The sequence below is a fragment of the Phoenix dactylifera genome, chromosome 3, assembly GCF_009389715.1.
Source record: "Phoenix dactylifera cultivar Barhee BC4 chromosome 3, palm_55x_up_171113_PBpolish2nd_filt_p, whole genome shotgun sequence".
NCBI lineage: Eukaryota > Viridiplantae > Streptophyta > Magnoliopsida > Arecales > Arecaceae > Phoenix > Phoenix dactylifera.
In genome coordinates this window covers 20335147-20353199 of record NC_052394.1, presented here as the reverse complement: position 1 = coordinate 20353199, position 18053 = coordinate 20335147, and the positions used below count along the sequence as shown (strand labels likewise).

The 18053-nt window shown below is 39.5% G+C and overlaps 1 protein-coding gene across 4 annotated transcripts; it reads right to left on the bottom strand.

Moving 5' to 3' along the window:
- Positions 1 to 104: 104 nt before the first annotated feature.
- LOC103714374 (sorting nexin 2B) lies at positions 105 to 14513 on the bottom strand. Of its 4 annotated transcripts, XM_026807376.2 has the most exons (6): positions 13354 to 14505; positions 10772 to 10981; positions 10367 to 10627; positions 6606 to 6692; positions 782 to 861; positions 105 to 354 (listed from the first exon to the last, which is right to left on the bottom strand). In XM_026807376.2, exons 1-6 carry the CDS (start codon positions 14353 to 14355, stop codon positions 240 to 242), a joined length of 1755 nt encoding a protein of 584 aa, XP_026663177.2. In that variant the 5' UTR covers positions 14356 to 14505; the 3' UTR covers positions 105 to 239. The 4 variants fall into 4 exon arrangements, with proteins under 4 accessions (XP_026663177.2, XP_038980863.1, XP_038980864.1 ...); XM_039124935.1 differs by lacking the exon at positions 10367 to 10627 and having other exon boundaries at positions 13354 to 14513; XM_039124934.1 differs by lacking the exon at positions 782 to 861 and having other exon boundaries at positions 136 to 354; positions 13354 to 14502.
- Between the last annotated feature and the right edge of the window lie 3540 nt (positions 14514 to 18053).

Sequence of the window (18053 nt, the reverse complement as noted above, 5' to 3'; positions counted from 1 at the left end):
CCCGCTGCAAATATTGCAAGCTACAGCAATAAAAATCACTTCCAATCTTGGGAACTATAAAGCAATTTAATACAACAGGCCATAATTAGAGACTCAAAATTGTGTTAACTAAAGTGCAAAAAAAGACGTAATAAATTGCATCAAGAAACTCCACTGAATTATGTTTATTATTGAGTCTTTGGTTCCTACAATTTAATGCACAAGCATGTATAGGGGGGCGGGGCGGGGGTCGTGGAAGGCTAAAAACCTGAAATTTTTACATATATTCTGAATTTAATTGCTCTCCTTTGCATATCTGCTAGTTTCTTCTGCTTCCTTAGCCCACACATTGGCAATCTTCTCTGCATACCCAACCTGCACATACAACAAAACGAATTTTATTCATCAGCTTGCATTGAGCAGGGCAGAAAATGACTGACAAATGATAACAGTTTAACTCGTGAGCAAAACTAAATCAGTAAGTTTGTCTATGATCTAAAGAGAGACCTAAACTACTGGCAAATGGGTGGTTCCCATGGGATAGCAAATTGACAACTGACAATTTATGCAGAAGTATTTCTGATGCTCCATTGCTTTGGCTGGTGTTATATGATGCTCCCGGATCCCTTATTTCCACAAGGACTAATTACTTGATTTTCTCGAATTAGAACATGCAAGTCGTTTCATTTCAATTTCTACGAACATCATAAGCTAAAAATTGGTGCAAAGTGACAGGATGTGAAATATAACATTCTTACAATCATGCAGGTTCCAGTGGCAGATTACAAGACATTTCACTAACCCCAAAATATTAAAGTTAGGTAGGACAGCATGCGAGCAGGACAGCAAATCATCATATTCCAGGCAAGAAGACCTTATCACCTGCAATTTGGTTCTAAAATATTAAGCATCTAATATTTTTTACTTCAATGGAAATTACATTCTATAAACATCACTTTCAATCTTCTGATAATGCGACTGTTTAGTTTATACCAAAGCCCAGAAAGAACATATCTAATACTATGGTAAGCATGGAGCATCTTCTTTTCCTACCTTCTGGTTCCATTGTTTTCTAAAAGGAGACTGAATTCTTAGGAGGGCGCATCAACAAGCATAGTACCATACCCCAGTGAAGGTGACTAAGGTACTCCATGCTTACATGAGATCATTACAGGTAACCACTAGAGGTGGAAAAGAGATTAGCACAAGCGAGCTGGACTCAGCTCAACTCAGATCGAGGCTATAAACAGTGGGTTTCAAGCTCACTGTTTATGAGCCGAGCTCAAGCATGCCTCAAGATCTAGTCGAGCTAAGAGAGCCCAGCTCTAGCTTGGTCTAAATGTTGAGCCAGCTCAAGCTCGGCTAGCTTCAGCTCTGAAACTAAAATCAATCTGAACTCGAGCTCATCCAGCTTGTCTAGGCTCATGATCAGATGGTGGGAGCATAGGGACTAGTGAAGAGGAAATAGAAACAAGGATGGAAGAGGGGGCCAGCAAATCGCAGCAGTGCCACTTGAGAGTGAGGAGGGTCCACCCAGTAACATGCCCTCCTCATGAACCACCACCACCTCCTCCTCCTCCTTCAAATCAAACCCCTCAACCTAACTCAAAATCCCATTCACAATGGTGAGTATTGGCATGGCAGGATTGGATGGAGGCGGGTGTGGAGAAAGAGATGACTGCCGAAGAAGCCACAGGTTCCCGAGAAAGTCATGGTGGGAGTGAAAGGTGGATGAGGAATCTGGACTCGGGAGAGGATGGTGGAGACCAATAGTGGAGGTGGCGGACACCTAGTTAGTGGGAGAAGAAAAAGGGATTGAGAAAGGTGGTGGGAGTGGAAGCCAAAGTTTTTAAATCTCAACATACCAATTATCTCAGTGAGTAGCTGAGATTGTGATAAACCGAGATCCTAGTTTATCGCCTTATCTCAACCAATATAGTATCTAGGAAAAATTGAAGGGAACCAAAATTTTTGGAGATCTCGGCTGATAATTTTGGATTGAGATATTGAAATCTTGATCAATATAGTAATAAATCCAAAATTAAGAACCATATTTAAGCATTAATTCTAAGAACTATTAATTAAAAATATTCAAGTAAAAAAAGCAAACAAAAAAAAATCAGATAATATGAATATATTATATCGGTTGATATCTCGGATTTTATCGATTTATATTGGCCGAGATAACAGGGCAGCAGTTTTATATATACTATCAGGAGGTGCCCGATATTGATACAAAACAAGATTTCGACAGAGATGAAAACCTTGGTAGAGGACTTCTTGGTTCTCATCAAGGTTCGTCGTCTCGATACCGGACCGCGTACTGGTGCCACACTAGCACAATGTCTGTATGGTACGGTACGAAATTTTTTTGGTCATACTGAGTATTGGTATGCCACCTGTATAAGGTATCGATACCAAACCGGTATGGTACGATACGTTCCATACCGCTCGGTTTGGGCCGGTACGACGAACCATGGTTCTCATGTTACATACTATTGCTACACTATAAAAACCAACCATCGAATTTCAATCCAATAGCTATGTAATAAGCAAATAGTTCAGACATTAGATTAAGGTCTAACGGATCAAAACCTCTTCAACATAAAATCCATAAACATATTATTTTATTAAAAGAATATATTATATTATATTATATTTATATATAGGATGTATAATATTATCTTATTAAAAGGATATATGTATATTATATTATATTTATATATAGGATGGACAATATTACATATTAAAATAAATTTCAAACTATTTGAGTTGAGACCATTTCCAGCTCGTGCTTGCTCGTTCTTGTTGTTTCCTAGCTCGAAAAGCTTGCGTGAGTTCCACTCATTCACTAGTCAAGCAAGTCCAACTCAGCTCAATTTCGAGCATGACCCAGCAAATTTAAGAAGCATAACATCATGATGTTACTTTCTTATTATCAACCATCTCTACTATCAAAAATTTCCTTTACATTACATGCAATACACCAAAAAGGAGTCATTGATTGCATTCCAAAAAATTCTCAAGTATATTCTTGCATGGATATTTTTGGGTGCATTAAATTCTATCTTATCACCTACAGGCTGTGAATATTATTACCGACCAACTGCACATTTGAATCAAAGTTCTTTAGTATCTTTTCTTTTATTTGTTTTCTTTTTTCTTCTTATCTTCTTGTTGTTTCTCTTGCTCAATTTTCCTATTAAAAATTTCCTTTTTAGCAACATATAAATCAAACTGAACAATCTACTTGCGAGCAACTATTTTTATAGTTTACTTGGGTGGTTTAAGCTGACCACTAACAACACTAGGCAACCTCCTGGACCATCCACAAAGGTGTCAAGGGTGTCTACCACAACAATTTTATAAATGCTCAACCTTTACTAAAGGCATTTGAAGGATTATGTTGCTGCAACCTGATATTTTGTCAAATCCAATTCTCCAACTCTGGACATTATCACTCAGCAGCACAGAAATTGCCAAGTTAATCTTTGGTAGCAAATTTATTGCTATGTCTCGTTACAGATTTAATGTTCCTCAAGTAGTTGCATAGTCACTGTAAGGAAAAATGAAAATCTTTTGTGTGTGCCAAGGTTTTAGGAGCCACCAAGTCATAATCATAATCACAATCATAAGCATCAAGCCTTTTTCCAATATTTTGGGGTGGTCAGCTTTAGAAGCCACAAAGTACTCTTTCCAAATCAAGGCTTTTCATATCAACAAATGTATTGTCAAATGCCTATCTCATCCAACTAATTAAGTTGCAGAAAACATAACGTCTCATTGTAAATCAAGGTTTGAAAATTCCAATATCTCAGTCATCTCAGTGGGGTAGGAATACCAAGATAAAGCAGGACATTGGTTAACCTCAGCCTTGATGGAAGATTGAGCATTTTTTTTTTTGACATAAGAAATTAGAGGACTTCACGGCCAATATTAGAGGACTGAGATGTAGGAAAATCGAACAATATCCTTTAATACATGAAAGTAAATAATGGTGAGTAGAAGATAGAATACCATATGACTATCTGCTCCTCTCTCACCATTCACCTCTTCTCCGAGCTGAGATAAAGCAGCACATTTGTTAACCTTGGCCTTGATTGAAGAGTTTTTTTCTAAGTGTGTTGAGGTTGGAGGACATCGTGGCCAATATTCGAGGACCAAGATGTAGGAAAATCAAACAGCCTTCTTTAATACACATAATTCAATAATGGTCAAAGGCAAATAAAATAGATAAATTGTCCAATCCTCTCTCACCCTTCTCTTCCCTTCTTCTCTGAGCTCCACCACCAGCTCAAACACAGTAGATCCTTCCATAACGGTAGCTAAGGCTTTACACGGATCCATCTCACCGTCAGCTCCTCTTCTTGCTTGGCCATGACATATCATCAACTTCCATCATAATTGCAGGCACCTTCCACCATAGATCCCTTTTGCCATCAGCCCTCTCCTTGCAAGGGTATGGCTGATTCACACCTTTGGTTAACATCACCAACAACAACTACAAGACCTTAACCACCCTCTCGGAAGATGGTGCTTCCTCTTATTGCTCTCTTTGCAGCTGCGATGTTCCTCTCATGGTCCAAGTACAATGACTTGCCAACCTTTGCAAAAGCCCTCCTTGCCTCACACCCTCCCCTTCGATAGCCCTTGAGAAATTTTGATCCCCCTCCCGATCAGGGCTCACTAAACCTAATTAAAGACCATATTAGGGCAGTAAGCATTCAATAAAGATCCTGGCCAATATATTTGTATTGGACCAGCCAATGTATTTGCATTGGCTGAGTAAATACAGGCCCCTATTTCACAAACAGGTCAGTGCCCTAGATACAGACCAATATCTGGGTTGAAATCTCAACCAAGATGACAACCTTGTTATAAACCCTAGATCTTGTTTAGTGAATATTAATGCTACATTCATCGAAAAATAAAAGAAAAAAATGAATGCAAAAATTCATCAAAAATCAAAATATCCCTCTGAAGGCCATATTTTCCTAACCATGTACACTAGAAAACAAAAAATTTGTTTGCTAGAGTTATTTACAGTTCAGATAAGTGATTGGCCTTGACACGAAAAGTAACCCTGTAATAAAGCTATCCACCACCTCATCCAAAATGCCTTATATGCAATTGTGCCTCTAATACAACTAAAAGACAGTTTTAAACTTTCACTTCTAAAATCATTCCTATGAATGAGTATTTGTAAACATAAAGTTGTAGTTTCGCCCTTCCTTGCCCACTTCCTTATTAGCAAATTATATATTTCCCAGTATATTTCTTCTATTACTATTCTAACTACTCGTTACTTGAGAAACAAAGTCACTATTTGTTATGCTTTTGCAATCCTAGATTAAAGATTGCCACCTTTACCATATCCTCAGAAAATCCCTTTCAGCCACAATCTTCTGCTTTCAATAAAGCTAGATTCCATGATAGTCTGCTCCAAACAGAAAGGTACAACAAAATCATATTCTACCATTAAAAAAATTTATATGTTCAAGATAAAATAACTTATAATATACAAGATCCCACAAACACAACGGAACCTTCAAATCAGAAGGCCTCAATACCAAAAATTGAATATTAGGCTTTTCTTCAAAATCAATGAGCAAACAGAATAGGACATAGGCATTAAAGCTTCAGATATTATTTCATCTATAATGAGTTATTTTTGTTTACTGGAGCCCTCCTGAATATCTTGGTATTGGGTCGTTTATCTTTAGATTCTATAGCATGTTTCCCCAAACCTCCTTAAGAAGGTACAAAACATTCTTCCCCGATTCCTATTTCCTCAACATGAGAAGTAGGAGTCCTCAGCCTGACCTACATCAAAGAACGTTGTACGTTGAGAAATGTATTTCAAATTTCTTTTTAAAAGACAAATATGGTTCGTATGCCAGCGAGAAGATCATTCAAAAAGCTCTAGCATCTTGCAGAATCTTCTTGGAACTGATGCTGTGATTACATAAAAAATTCAAAATCTCTCCATATTCCAATGAATTCCCACATTCTTCAGAGCAATGATTGTACCAAGACTTCTTTCTGGAAATGTTGAGATTGATGATAACCCCTTGAAGACGCTATGGCATAGTTAACAATATCGCAAATGGACCTCTCCGTGCCAAAAATCTTTCCAAAGCAAGCTAGAAATGCCTAATATTGTAATTTTTTAAAGCCTTCAAATCAAGGTTTTGAGTCTTGAAATTATATTTGACCATACCAGTTATACTGTGCCAAACAGGTAGAGACTAGAGACTGGTATTCAGTACAAAACCCTGGTACCAGCACTATGTGTGAGACTGCCTATCATACTGGCACTAGGTACACTCATACCAGACAGGTATCTGTACAAGTACATACCAGTACTTGAAAACTTGCTTCTAATTACCTCTGCAGGCATGTCCGATCCAATTAGCACAAGTTGGTGAATTGTTCCCCTATCTAATCTTATTTTCATACATCAATGTCTGTTTAAAAAATTAATTCGAATCTACCAAAGTACAAGCACATGCCAATCACAATCAAGCTTAAAAGACAACTCGGCATGCTTCATTGGAAGGGAAAAATATAAGCCTTTTATAGAACAAAATAGCACATCATAGAGCATTAAATGGACTAAATAATACCTGATTAACTACAAACCCCCTGAGCATAGCTACAAAATCATCACGTCTTTCTCTGTCTAGCCTCTCCAGTTCAGTCTTGTTGTTTTCCTGCATTATTGTTATAACCAAAGAAGATATGTTTAAATAACTGGGAAAAAAAAGGAGTGGTTTATTATGTAGTTTACATAATATCCAGCAGTCCATTGCCATTTTTTTCCATAAAGATGCAAAATACAAAGTAGAATGACTCTATCTAAATATTTCCATCCATGTACTAAATTTGCTGATAAAATGACAAGGTGAATTTAAACGAGAAAGAACCAGAGAGAGAGAAAGAGAGAGATTGCTTTGTCACTTCCAAAAATTATTTCATTTGGTAAAGAAAACATGAAGTATGGCAGCCAGCAATTATTGAATTGGTTAGAAAAAATATATAAATAATCAGCCTAATAATCATACTACTAAGTTCCATGAAAAAGGTAAGACTTCAATATTTATGACCAAGTAATTACATATCTAGCAGTCCATGCTTCATGTGCAATATAAGTATAAGCTTTTATTTTTTGTTTTAATTTTGTAAAGATAATATGGTGACGCTGCTATAAGAATTGATTTCAGATCATCATAATCATCATATATGACCTGTGACACCTGTCAGAGTTTCCTACACTATATGTGATTATGGGACTACTGAAAAGACAAGGATGTGGTTCCTTTGATTGCTATATAATTGTTTTAAAATAATAATAATAATAATAAAACTTCAATGGGTTTGCATATCAACAATAACCATAACTAAGTCTAGTAATGGAGTTACAAGTCACTCTACTTAATGTCAAGTCACCAAGGTTGGACGAACTGGTACCAGAACTCGTACCAGTTGCTCGGGTTATGGTTTGGTACATACCGTGACTTACGGTGTACCGACAAAAAGGGGGCGAAGAGGGAAGGGGGGAGAGAGAAGGAAAGAGAGGGGGAGGGAGAGAGAGAGGGAGAGAGGGAGAGGTCGGCAGTCACTACCGAAGCGAAACAAGAGCTTCGGCTCCTTTTTTTTTTTTTTAAGTGAATTCGGCAATCACTACCGACTTCACTTTAAAAAAATCAAAAAAAAAGGGCCAGAGCCCCTGTCTCGTTATCCCCCCTCCCTCTCCCTCTCTTTCTCCCTCCATTCCTCTCCCTCTCCCTCCCTCTCTCTCTCTCTCTTATATCTTCCTTCTATTTCCTTCTCCCTCTCCTGCTCTCTTCCTGAGTACGTCCCGAACCGAATAGTTTGGGGAGGTGCCGCCTTCCATGCAAGTCATGAATGTCATGAAGAATAAGCAAGATTCTATAATGTTTAATTTTCATGGTAACACTAGGAATGGAACTTAAGAAGTAAATATGTACTGTAAAATCAAGGTCCCTACAAATTTGGATGGTAGCAACTCATCTAACTCCTTTTAGACAGGATACAACTTTATCGATAATGTGCCACACTTCCGTTAGCAAGTACTTGGGTCCTTCTGAAATGACCTCAGAACCCTGATTAAAAGCCTACAGTTGCACAATTAATGTTTTCATAAAGCATTGTCCTGCCTGAAAGGAACAGCTCAGCCCCTTGCAATATGGAACCCAGTATTTCCTAGCACTAATTAAATTATAGCACTGAGCACATACTCAACAGATCAGAAGGTTGCAATACAAGAAAAACCAACTGCACAAACATTTTCAAAGTGACCACAGTCATGAACAGTGTCAAATATTGAATATAGGAATCAAGAACGTCCTACAAGTCTACAAAAATTGAAAATGTTTGAAAAGGTATAGCTTCACAATTGTGGAGTAGTACCAAAACAAGTTCAAAACAGTACATATAAAGCTGTAAGAATTTATTGCTGTTCAATATTTTACATGTATGATCTTCTTTCATTAGGTTAATTGGAGCAGCTTTGGCATGCCAACCTCCTCCTTAAAAATTAAAAAAAATTAAAAAGACTATGCAGGTGCAGTAGTTGCATCCTAAGGAAAAACCTAGAACTTATACATCTCATTGCACACAGGAAAAAAAAACTAATACATGAAATACCAATAAAGAGCTTATATGGTTTTTCATCTATGAAGTCTTTGGATTAAATTGAATAGCCTGAACTCTATTAGGAAAGGGAGCCTTTTCAACTAAGAATATGTTAATAAGATTGCACAAGTGATTTAGGACAATACTATTGGCATTCTTTTCTCAAAAAAGAAACTACTGCTGATATTCAAAAGGAAGTGCTGCCATGCGTTGCCATCAGATGATAAGGGGCTGCATAGTAGGACAACCTTAAACCATTAAACTAGACTTATGGAGGAAAACTTTGGAGGATAAGTGTCTTAAAATTAGTAAATTAAATCAAAATTCATTAAATACAAATTGATAGAATACATTAATGGATAAAATAGAAGGCCAAACAGCAATTAATTATCTTAAATATGATATTTAAAAGAGAGGAGAAATAAAAGAAAAGGTTTTAACACAAGATAAATGACATGAAGAGCTCTTTCGGCACATGATCTGTTTATTTCATGTGTTGAAGACTTAAGAAAATTATAAGGAAACAATAGGAGTTAAAATATTGGATAGATCAGAATGTTGGGAAAAAAAAAGGTCAATGCATGTAAGATGAATACCCATCAGCTTATGCTTTAAAATATCTGGAAATTGTCTTTGTAAACCCTTATTTATCATTCCTTTTTATTAAGGATTGACCTTCATGTTACTGCAAGTTTTACAAATTTAACAATTTAAGATTCATTTTATAGTTTGAGCTTCTTTCTATGATTGGTTGTAATGTCAACTCTCTACCTTATTCATCTAGCCTTGAGAGTTGAGATTGTCATTTGTGTTATTGAGCATCTGATAAATCAGATTACTAAATTGGATGTGCAGTAAAACCAAGAAGACTACTGTTCTGAATGACTGATTCGAAGAGATGAAAACAACAGAGGATAGAACCATGAAAAGTGCAACAAAGTTACAATTAGGAACAGATATAAACAGCAACACCAGTTGATATTGAACGGTCAAGAAAGAGAAGAAACATGAAATTATATAAAGAGAAGTTACAAGAAAGCCCATGACATGAACAAACAAGAAAAAGGAGATCAAAAGCATGGCTCAATTAGTTATGACAAAGCATATTAGTCATGATTATGATTATGGAAATAAGGTTGTCAATGAGCTTGGGCTCACCGAAGGCCTCTTTTGTCAAGCCTCATTTTGGTTCAGGAACGTGTTGTAATTTGTAAATACTCATGCTTTGTTCTCTTGGTGACCCAACCAGACCTTGTGATTAAGGTCCCTACATGGAAAGTCGTGGCACTTGAAAAGAATGCGACTATGATTTATGCGAACTTGATTTTGTTCATAATTACCAAGGTCCGCTGATCCAACCACTTCAGTCCGGTTCGGCCTTCCTTGATAATTATGCATAAAATATTGATAATTCAGTTTGTGCATCCATAACTAATTTCATGCTAAGTCGTCTGTTATTATCTTACTATGTTCTTCCAAAAAACTCTTTCTATTTGTTAAAATATAGACATTTATGCTAACCATATTCCAGTTTTCTCCTTCAAGCATGCCCATCCAGTACACCAATGAGTTTTCACATTTCAAGTTTCTTTACTGAATGTTACAGTAATCCATTAGAATATGGCTGATCATCGATAAATATTGTCGCAAACATCAAATACTTGGTGATCAACAGCTAGAAGAACTTAGCAGAAATAATTGACTGCAGAAGCCTAGCAGCATACAGTACCTTAATCCGCTCATACCCTCTAATTGCACAGCTTTTAGCATCTTCTGTGATTCTTATTGTTTCTTTCAAATCTTCTAGTTTACGAATTCTAGACTTGTCACCACCAAATATCTTTGAGGATGCAGCTTCAAGTTTTTCTGCCCTTGCATGCAAGGAAGACAAATCTGACAAAAGTGTTTGTACAGTTAACAAAGCACTGGAACGATCTGAGAATGCACTGTGAACAGATAGCATCAGCCCTAAATATTCATGGAGGGTATCCTGCCAAAAGCATGATATCAGCTATATGCATACAAATAAATGAAAAAATTAGTTTTATATATATATATTGCAAAGCCACCATGACAAACATAAAAACACTGGACTAAGATCAAATTTTGACACTGTGGGACAAGTCCAAAATACCAGATGTTTGACTGTCTGTGCATTTGATTCTCGATAAAATCGGCTTGCTTTCACAGCAGCAGTTGCTAAACATTTAATATCAGCAGCTCGTATTCTTTGTGAATCATATGTTGCCTCCTCAGTTTCAAATTTTGCGAGTTTAATGAATGCCAATCCCAACTCACCCAATGTTTCTCCAATATCCTGTTGCGCTTTGACAAGTGCTTCAGCCTGCACCCAAGAAAAGAAAATTACATGAGAACATCACTTACAATGAAGTCAAAATATGACAGGTAAATCTCTGCTAATGGAGTGTAATTCTGAATCATAAACATGTTCACAATTCAGGAAAACTAACTCCTACGCTGCTCGAAAGATGAACCAGACTATCAGGTTCAAGATCAGCGTTCCCTCCCACAGCTTTGCTGAACCTCAGTATTCAATGTAATCGACTCAATGATGGCAGATAATGGTGTTCTCAGCCCAGGAAATCTAAAATATTGGTGGAAATTGGGTTGCTGACAAAGCCTCACCAGCCTCAAAGTCCTTCCAAATTATTGTACGTCCCTCTCCAATGCCATTTTAATAGCATACTTGGAAGCTACACCAGAAACCTTTCCGGAAACGTGATAAATCGCCTTGGTCTTGGAAGAAATAGCCCAATTCTCTTATATTTTCTCTTCCAAATACTCTCTGCACCATGGAAGACAGTATCTTCCACCATCACTTACTAAGCAAGTTAAGGTTTATATCTTCAAGGTTTAAAATGACCAGCCTCCTTGCTCTTTTGTTTGGCATACATGGACCAAATTCACAAGGCTGTGACCTCTGTTCCTGTCTACCCCTTTCCAAGAAACTTCGAGCTAGCCTTGTCGATTCTATCCACAGCTCGTTTCATGACAAAAAAGAACTTTTTACATAATCTTGACCAATCAATAGTCCTTATAGCCACAAATACAATTTTTTCCTTAGCATTAGCCAAGGTCCACAATCTTGGTACCGAGTACCATATCGGTACCTTATCAATACGGTACATCTCTATACCGAAATATATCTTTAGTTATTTTCTCAATTTTTATCTCAGTACGTCTCGATACGGAACCGATACGCCTCGGTACAGATCGGTACACCTGTGTATGAGGCGGTATACCTCGGTACACCTCGGTACGGTGCTTGTACTGACTTAAAGGTATGTTTCATACCAGTTTTCTCCCGGTACGGGGCGGCACAAGGTGGTATAGCAGATCATGACGTTAACCCATTAAGATTTTTTATAGTCCCCCTCCCACCAAAAACTTTTTTTGCCATGAAACTAAATAAATCCCAATCTTTGTTAGAATATGTAAGATTCTATTGATAAAGCACCTACGAGGTCGCAGTTCTCTATCAGTTCCCTGATATGTTCCTCTTTTCATGGCATTGGATATGTATATAAAGAAGTTGTAGCGTCCAAATATGGATAAATCATTCTGGTCCATCTCTTTTCAATAAGGTATCATTTGTTCCCATTATAGAGCTTAAGTGGGAGTGTTAAGTAAAGAAATCATTTATTTGTGACTGATGAACAAGCCAACAATCAAAATTAAAAATGATCCATCTTGCCTTTGTACACTCGTTGTAATTGTACTTCCAAAATAGCAGATAGCATTTACATATGTTGTCTTTGCTCTAGAAGGCAAGCCTGGCAAGGTTTTCAGCTTGGCCAAGATATCACTTAGCCTCTGCATTGGGAAGCCACCAATAATATATGTATGAAATCTCAGTTCGTATTATATCAACAAATATAAACCATTATACCCTGAGTTATCCTTCAATACAAATATCAATATCTTGACCAAGATTTTTTGGTCTCTCTTTTACCATTCTAAATGTTTTGTTAGTTAATAAATATCAAAGTTGATGCCCCAAAACAGTAAACTTGGTTTTACTATATCGATCAAGATCTTGACAGCTCAATTTCGATGCATCAACCAAAGATCTGAGAATATCTCAGTTGATTTTAATTTCCCATATTCCATCTTGGCTGCAATAAACTGCGATCTCGGTTCATCTTGGTATTGGTCATCAACCAAAATGATTGAATACTTGTACCTCCATTGAAGGCTAGGTGTTGTTTCTCGGTTGTTTGATGAATCATTAGTATTTCATTGCGCTCTCTCTCTCTCTCTCTCTCTCTCATACACGCGCGATCCAACGTGCATGCACGGATTAAAGAATATTTCTGTGGTATTTCGAGCATTCAGCATTATTAGTCAAGCCACCTTGAAGGAAATTAATGAATGTTTCCGTGGCGTTTCAAGCATTCACAATCATTAGTTAGGCCACTTTGAAGAAAAGGAATGTTCATTTCTTCCATGGACGTAGCATTCCAGGATTCCACAAGCTGCAATAAGCATTTAACATACTCTCACTATATTTTCCTATTACATATATCCTATTATCAACGAGAGAATAAGCTAACTTCTGTCAATCAAGCAAACCCAGTTTCCAAAATTTTCATACTATAACTATCTATCGGCAAGCAGTTTCAGCAAGCAAACCACAAGAAAACTAAATAAACAAAGCAACTGCTCCTACCATAACTACAACTGATCACGATATACCTGCTGGGACGCAGTGCTGAGCTGCTGCTCCAAGTCCTGCACCTTCTCCTTCCTCTCCAAGAACTCTTTATCCTCCTCCACCACCGCTGGCTTCGCCCCTCCCCAATCATTTGCCACCGACTGCTTCAGCTCCTTGAATATCCTCAACAAATCCCTGCCCCCCTTCGCCGGCTGCACCACATCCTGCGGACCAGCATACCCCCCTCCGCCCTCCCCGAAGAGCTGCTTCGGCAGCCTCACCGCCCCGTCCAGCATCCTCGAGGCCACGTCGGTGCTTGCCGACAGCGGCAGCTTCCCCGGCGTCCTCAAGAAAACCCTCAGCTCATCACTCTTCCCGATCACCGGGTGCGCCGCCAATCGGCGGAGGTACTTCTCGATGGCGGAGCGCCGCTGCTCGACGAACTCGTGCTTCTGCATCACCTGGCTCTCCACCACGCTTTTGTCGGGCCGGGGCGGGATGAAGAACCCCCGGTAGGACTCTGCGAGGCGGTCGGCAAGCGTAACCACATCGCGGAACCGCCGCCGGACGCGGAACTCCGTCGGGCCGCCGCCACCGGAGGCGGGGGTGCGGATCTTGGTGGTGATGAGGTAGGTCACATAGGTGCCGCCGCCGGGAACGAGGGATCCGGAGGTCTCCTGCTCCTTCTGGGGGTCGGAGACGGTGATTCTGGCGTACTCAGACGCGGCAGCAGCGGCGCAGCGGGGGGAGTTGGAGCCGGAGGAGGTGCCATTCTGGGAGTCGAAGGGGGAGAAGACGACGTCGGCGTAGGCGGGGGGGTCGAGGAAGGAGGAGGAGGGGGAGGGGGAGGGGGAGGAGGAGGAGGGGGAGTGGGGGGAGGGAGGGGGGAAGAGAAGGGGATCGCCGCCGTGGAGGGTGGCGGGGACGGCGGCGAGAGGGTGGGGGTCGGTGGAGGGATGGTCGTCATCGACGAGGGCTAGGGTTTCCATCTCTTCTCGCGGAGGCGGCGGTTCGAGCCCGTAATGGTTCTCGGCGCCCATCATCTTTGTTCCCCTCTCTCTCTCTCTTCGTTTATTTTTAATAACTCAGAATGGATAAAATTTAATAGAAGGGGAGAGAGAGAGAGAGGCTGGGGGTTTTGGATGCAGGAAGGAAAAGGGCGGAGATTTGGATCGCAGTGGGTGGTGGGCGGAGGAGGAGGCGACGAGTGGTATGTGTACCGGCTGTGAGACTAAGCCAAACGGGCAACGGAGTGCCATGACGCTATTTTACGAACGTACGCATAAAAACTATATGTGCGTACACGGTGTCGCTCGCCAGTAAGGGTGTAACGGCGTCAAGTTTGATCAGACCTCGATTTCGGTCTGATCAAACTTGGTTCGAACTTAATTTCTAGCTCTAGCTAAAAAGATGAGGCCAACCATGATTCTTTTACCACTATTTCAAGCATAATTTGAATTTAATTTCAACCAAGCAAAATATATAGCTAATCAACCAGGTTAAGCATCCTAAACTAAACTATAAATCAAATCAAGCTTGAACGAAAAGTGGTTCTGTGATGATGGATTCAAAAAGTAAATTTAAATACATAATATGGATGTATATATTTTCAAGTTTGTTAAAGCTAAATTTGATCTAACTATATTTATTTTTAGCTTGATTTAAAGTTAATTTTGATCAAATTTGATTTGTCTAATTCAAATCAAGTTTAAAATGAACATTTTTCAAACTAAGCTTGAACTACTCAGATTACTAGCTATCCTTGTCTTCGTAGTACCTCCTAAACTATGGTCCGATAAATCAAAAAATTGGCATCCATAATATTTTTTACAACAATTTAGAGTTGAGAAAGATTAGTAAAATCAAAATTCCAACTTTTTGCAAATAAACAAAAAGGGTACTAACACTATATTAAAACTTAGTTCGCTAAAAATAAAAATAAAATATTTATTACTTAGTTTTTATAAATAAAATATAAAAGATGTGAAATTAATAAACATGATAAATGCAACCACGCTGCTAATTGAATATTTCACCAATAAATTATGAAAATCTTGATATGCTTCATGAATAATTAAACATTTTTTGTTTTGTTTAATAAGATGATTTGGAGAATAATTCGGTTGAAAGGGAGAATGAAAATGATTCGGGATTTTTTCAGTAATTGGGTAGAGATGGGTGTCATCGGGAACGGTTCAGGTGTAAAAGGAACCCACACCAAGCATCAAATGTACCAAGGGAAAGGAGCCAATTGTAGAAGTCTCGAGTTTTATGATTACTTGGCGTCTACTTATTGGATCAGTTTGGTGTTTGGCGGAAAGAACTGAGTACCCGAAAGTCCAGTGGCGAGGACTAACATGGGCACGGCGTGTTTATGAATGGGGTTAAGATCCGGACACTGTACGGTGAGCGTACCGCCTCGAAGCACCTCACATTCATCACGGGATCGGCCGACGTCTCGTGCCCTTTCACGAGAGAGAAACAGCCATCCGAATACGTCATGTTTATGGCGACGGTAAGGGTTTAGGTTTGGTCAAGTTATTGAACCCATAGCTGATAGGTCTTCAATTTGTTACATTTGCTTGCCAAGTGGCATGGTCATTAGTTTGGTTTTCGGTGTGTTCGAAGTAAAACCAAGAAAAAATGACTTTGTAAAGTATTGGATATTGGTCAAGGCTTGAATTGACTAGTTAAATGTAACAAAACTAGAGAAGATGAGGCATGTCTGGTAAGTCATAGCTCAAGATTCTAATCCTGCCGAAGATATTTATTGTCATGTTGAATAATTAAGTTGTATTCTATAAAGCAAGTGTTTGTGCTATCATACATAGGGCTTCAAACAAACCGAGTTGCTTAGGCCAAATCTGGCTTGGTTTGCATATGTGGCCGTTCGTACTCTTCTTTAAGCTTGATGATTAAGTAATCCAGGTCCGAATATTTTGGGTTTGAAAAAAGGAATAAAAATTTAGCTTGGATCTATAAAAAGCTTGCACGAGCTTGGTCCAGTTTGCAGATGAGCTGAAATCAAACATATGTTTTCTGACTCGCCCTAATCTTGATCGATCCTTTGACATAACGACCAAAGACAAAGCAACTAATTGCTCAACTAGGCTGGAGTAGGCTCCCTAATCGCATGCACTGGAAGTACACAGAGACCCAGGCTGCCCTTGGCCCAGTCGGCGGCCGTTGTCGCCTGCAGCTTTGTATTTTATGGGCCGTTGTGGCCTGCAGTATGCTTGAGATGGATGGATAATATGTATATGGACCAAGCCTGATTTCGATCCATCTGATCACTAGAAATGAAAGTTTTATTCCTTTATATCTTTATTTAGGCAAAACTAAGACATTGAACGAGAATTTTTTTTCTTTAGTCAAAAATTCCGAGTTTTTCTTCTAATGTGTCGGTTACACGCAGACATAATCCTTTCTATAATATGTATGCTTGAGTTGTAGGGCAGGGGGCTGGAGCAAGTTACAATGCCAGGGTCTGCCTTATGTTGAAGCCTGAAATGTTTAAAATCTATACTCCAACCAACTGAGCTTACACCTTGTGCTGGCCAGCCTAATTTGCATCCTAAGCTATTATTCCATGGGGCGAGACATGTTTATCGGTAGAGGTGGGCAACGGGCCGTGCCGGGCCGGCCCGGCCCAGGCCCCCCGGGCCCAAAGACTAAACGGGCCGTGCCTGGCACGGCCCGTCCAGCATGGAAGGCCAACCCGGCCCGGCCCCAGGCCCCTCTATTGGTGGGCCGGGCCGGGCACGGCACGCCACGGGCCGTGCCAGGCACGGCCCGTAACGGGCGCAAACGGGCCGTGCCAGGCACGGCCCGCAACGTCTCCAAACGGGCCGTGCCTGGCACGGCCCGTCTGGAGAGGGGGGAGGAAAATAGCCATTTCCAACGGCTATTTTCGTGAAAATGACCCTTTTACCCCTCCCAACAGTCCAATAACGGCTGAATTGAGGGATATTTTGGGAAAAAAAATTTTTGGGCTTCTATAAATAGCCCATTCCTCCCTCATTCTCACCACACCAAACCTCTCATTCTCTCCTTCTCTACTGCTATTATTTCTCTCTTCTAAAGTGCTCTTCTAGCAATTTAATTTTTAGTTTGTTCAAGTGCTACACAAGAGGAGGTTCCTGTTGAGAAGAGAAGGTCGCTTCTGTTGAGAGCACAAGAGGAAGCTCGGAATCTCGGCTCTGCCTCTGCCCTCCGACCCTCTACTCAATTCCTCTTTGCGGTTAGTTTTTATTTTTTGAATTAATCATAGATATGTCATCTTTTGAGGAAAGTCAGTTTGGCATTCCTGTTTCTGAGGGAGAAGAAACTAATCCCCAACCCCCTGTTCCTAGTTCCTCTAGAACTGGTGAACCGAGTGAAGGTCAAACCTCTTCTCGTAAGAGGACTAGTACTGTATGGAATAAATTTGATAGAGTTATGGTTGAGGGAGTCTGGAAAGCTAAATGTAAAAAATGTGCCAAACTTTATAGTTGTAGTAGTAGTGGGGGAACAGGGCATTTAAAAAGACATCAAGAGAGTCATAGGATGCATGATTCTCATGCTCAAACTCAAAGTACCCTTAATATACAAGGGGGATTACTTGTAGGTAATTTTGCATATAATCATGAAAATCAAAGAAAAGCACTTGTAAAATGGATAGTTAAGGATGAATTACCTTTTAGTTTATGTGAATCTTTTAATTTTGAAGAATATGTTCAATTAAACCTACAACCTGCTTACA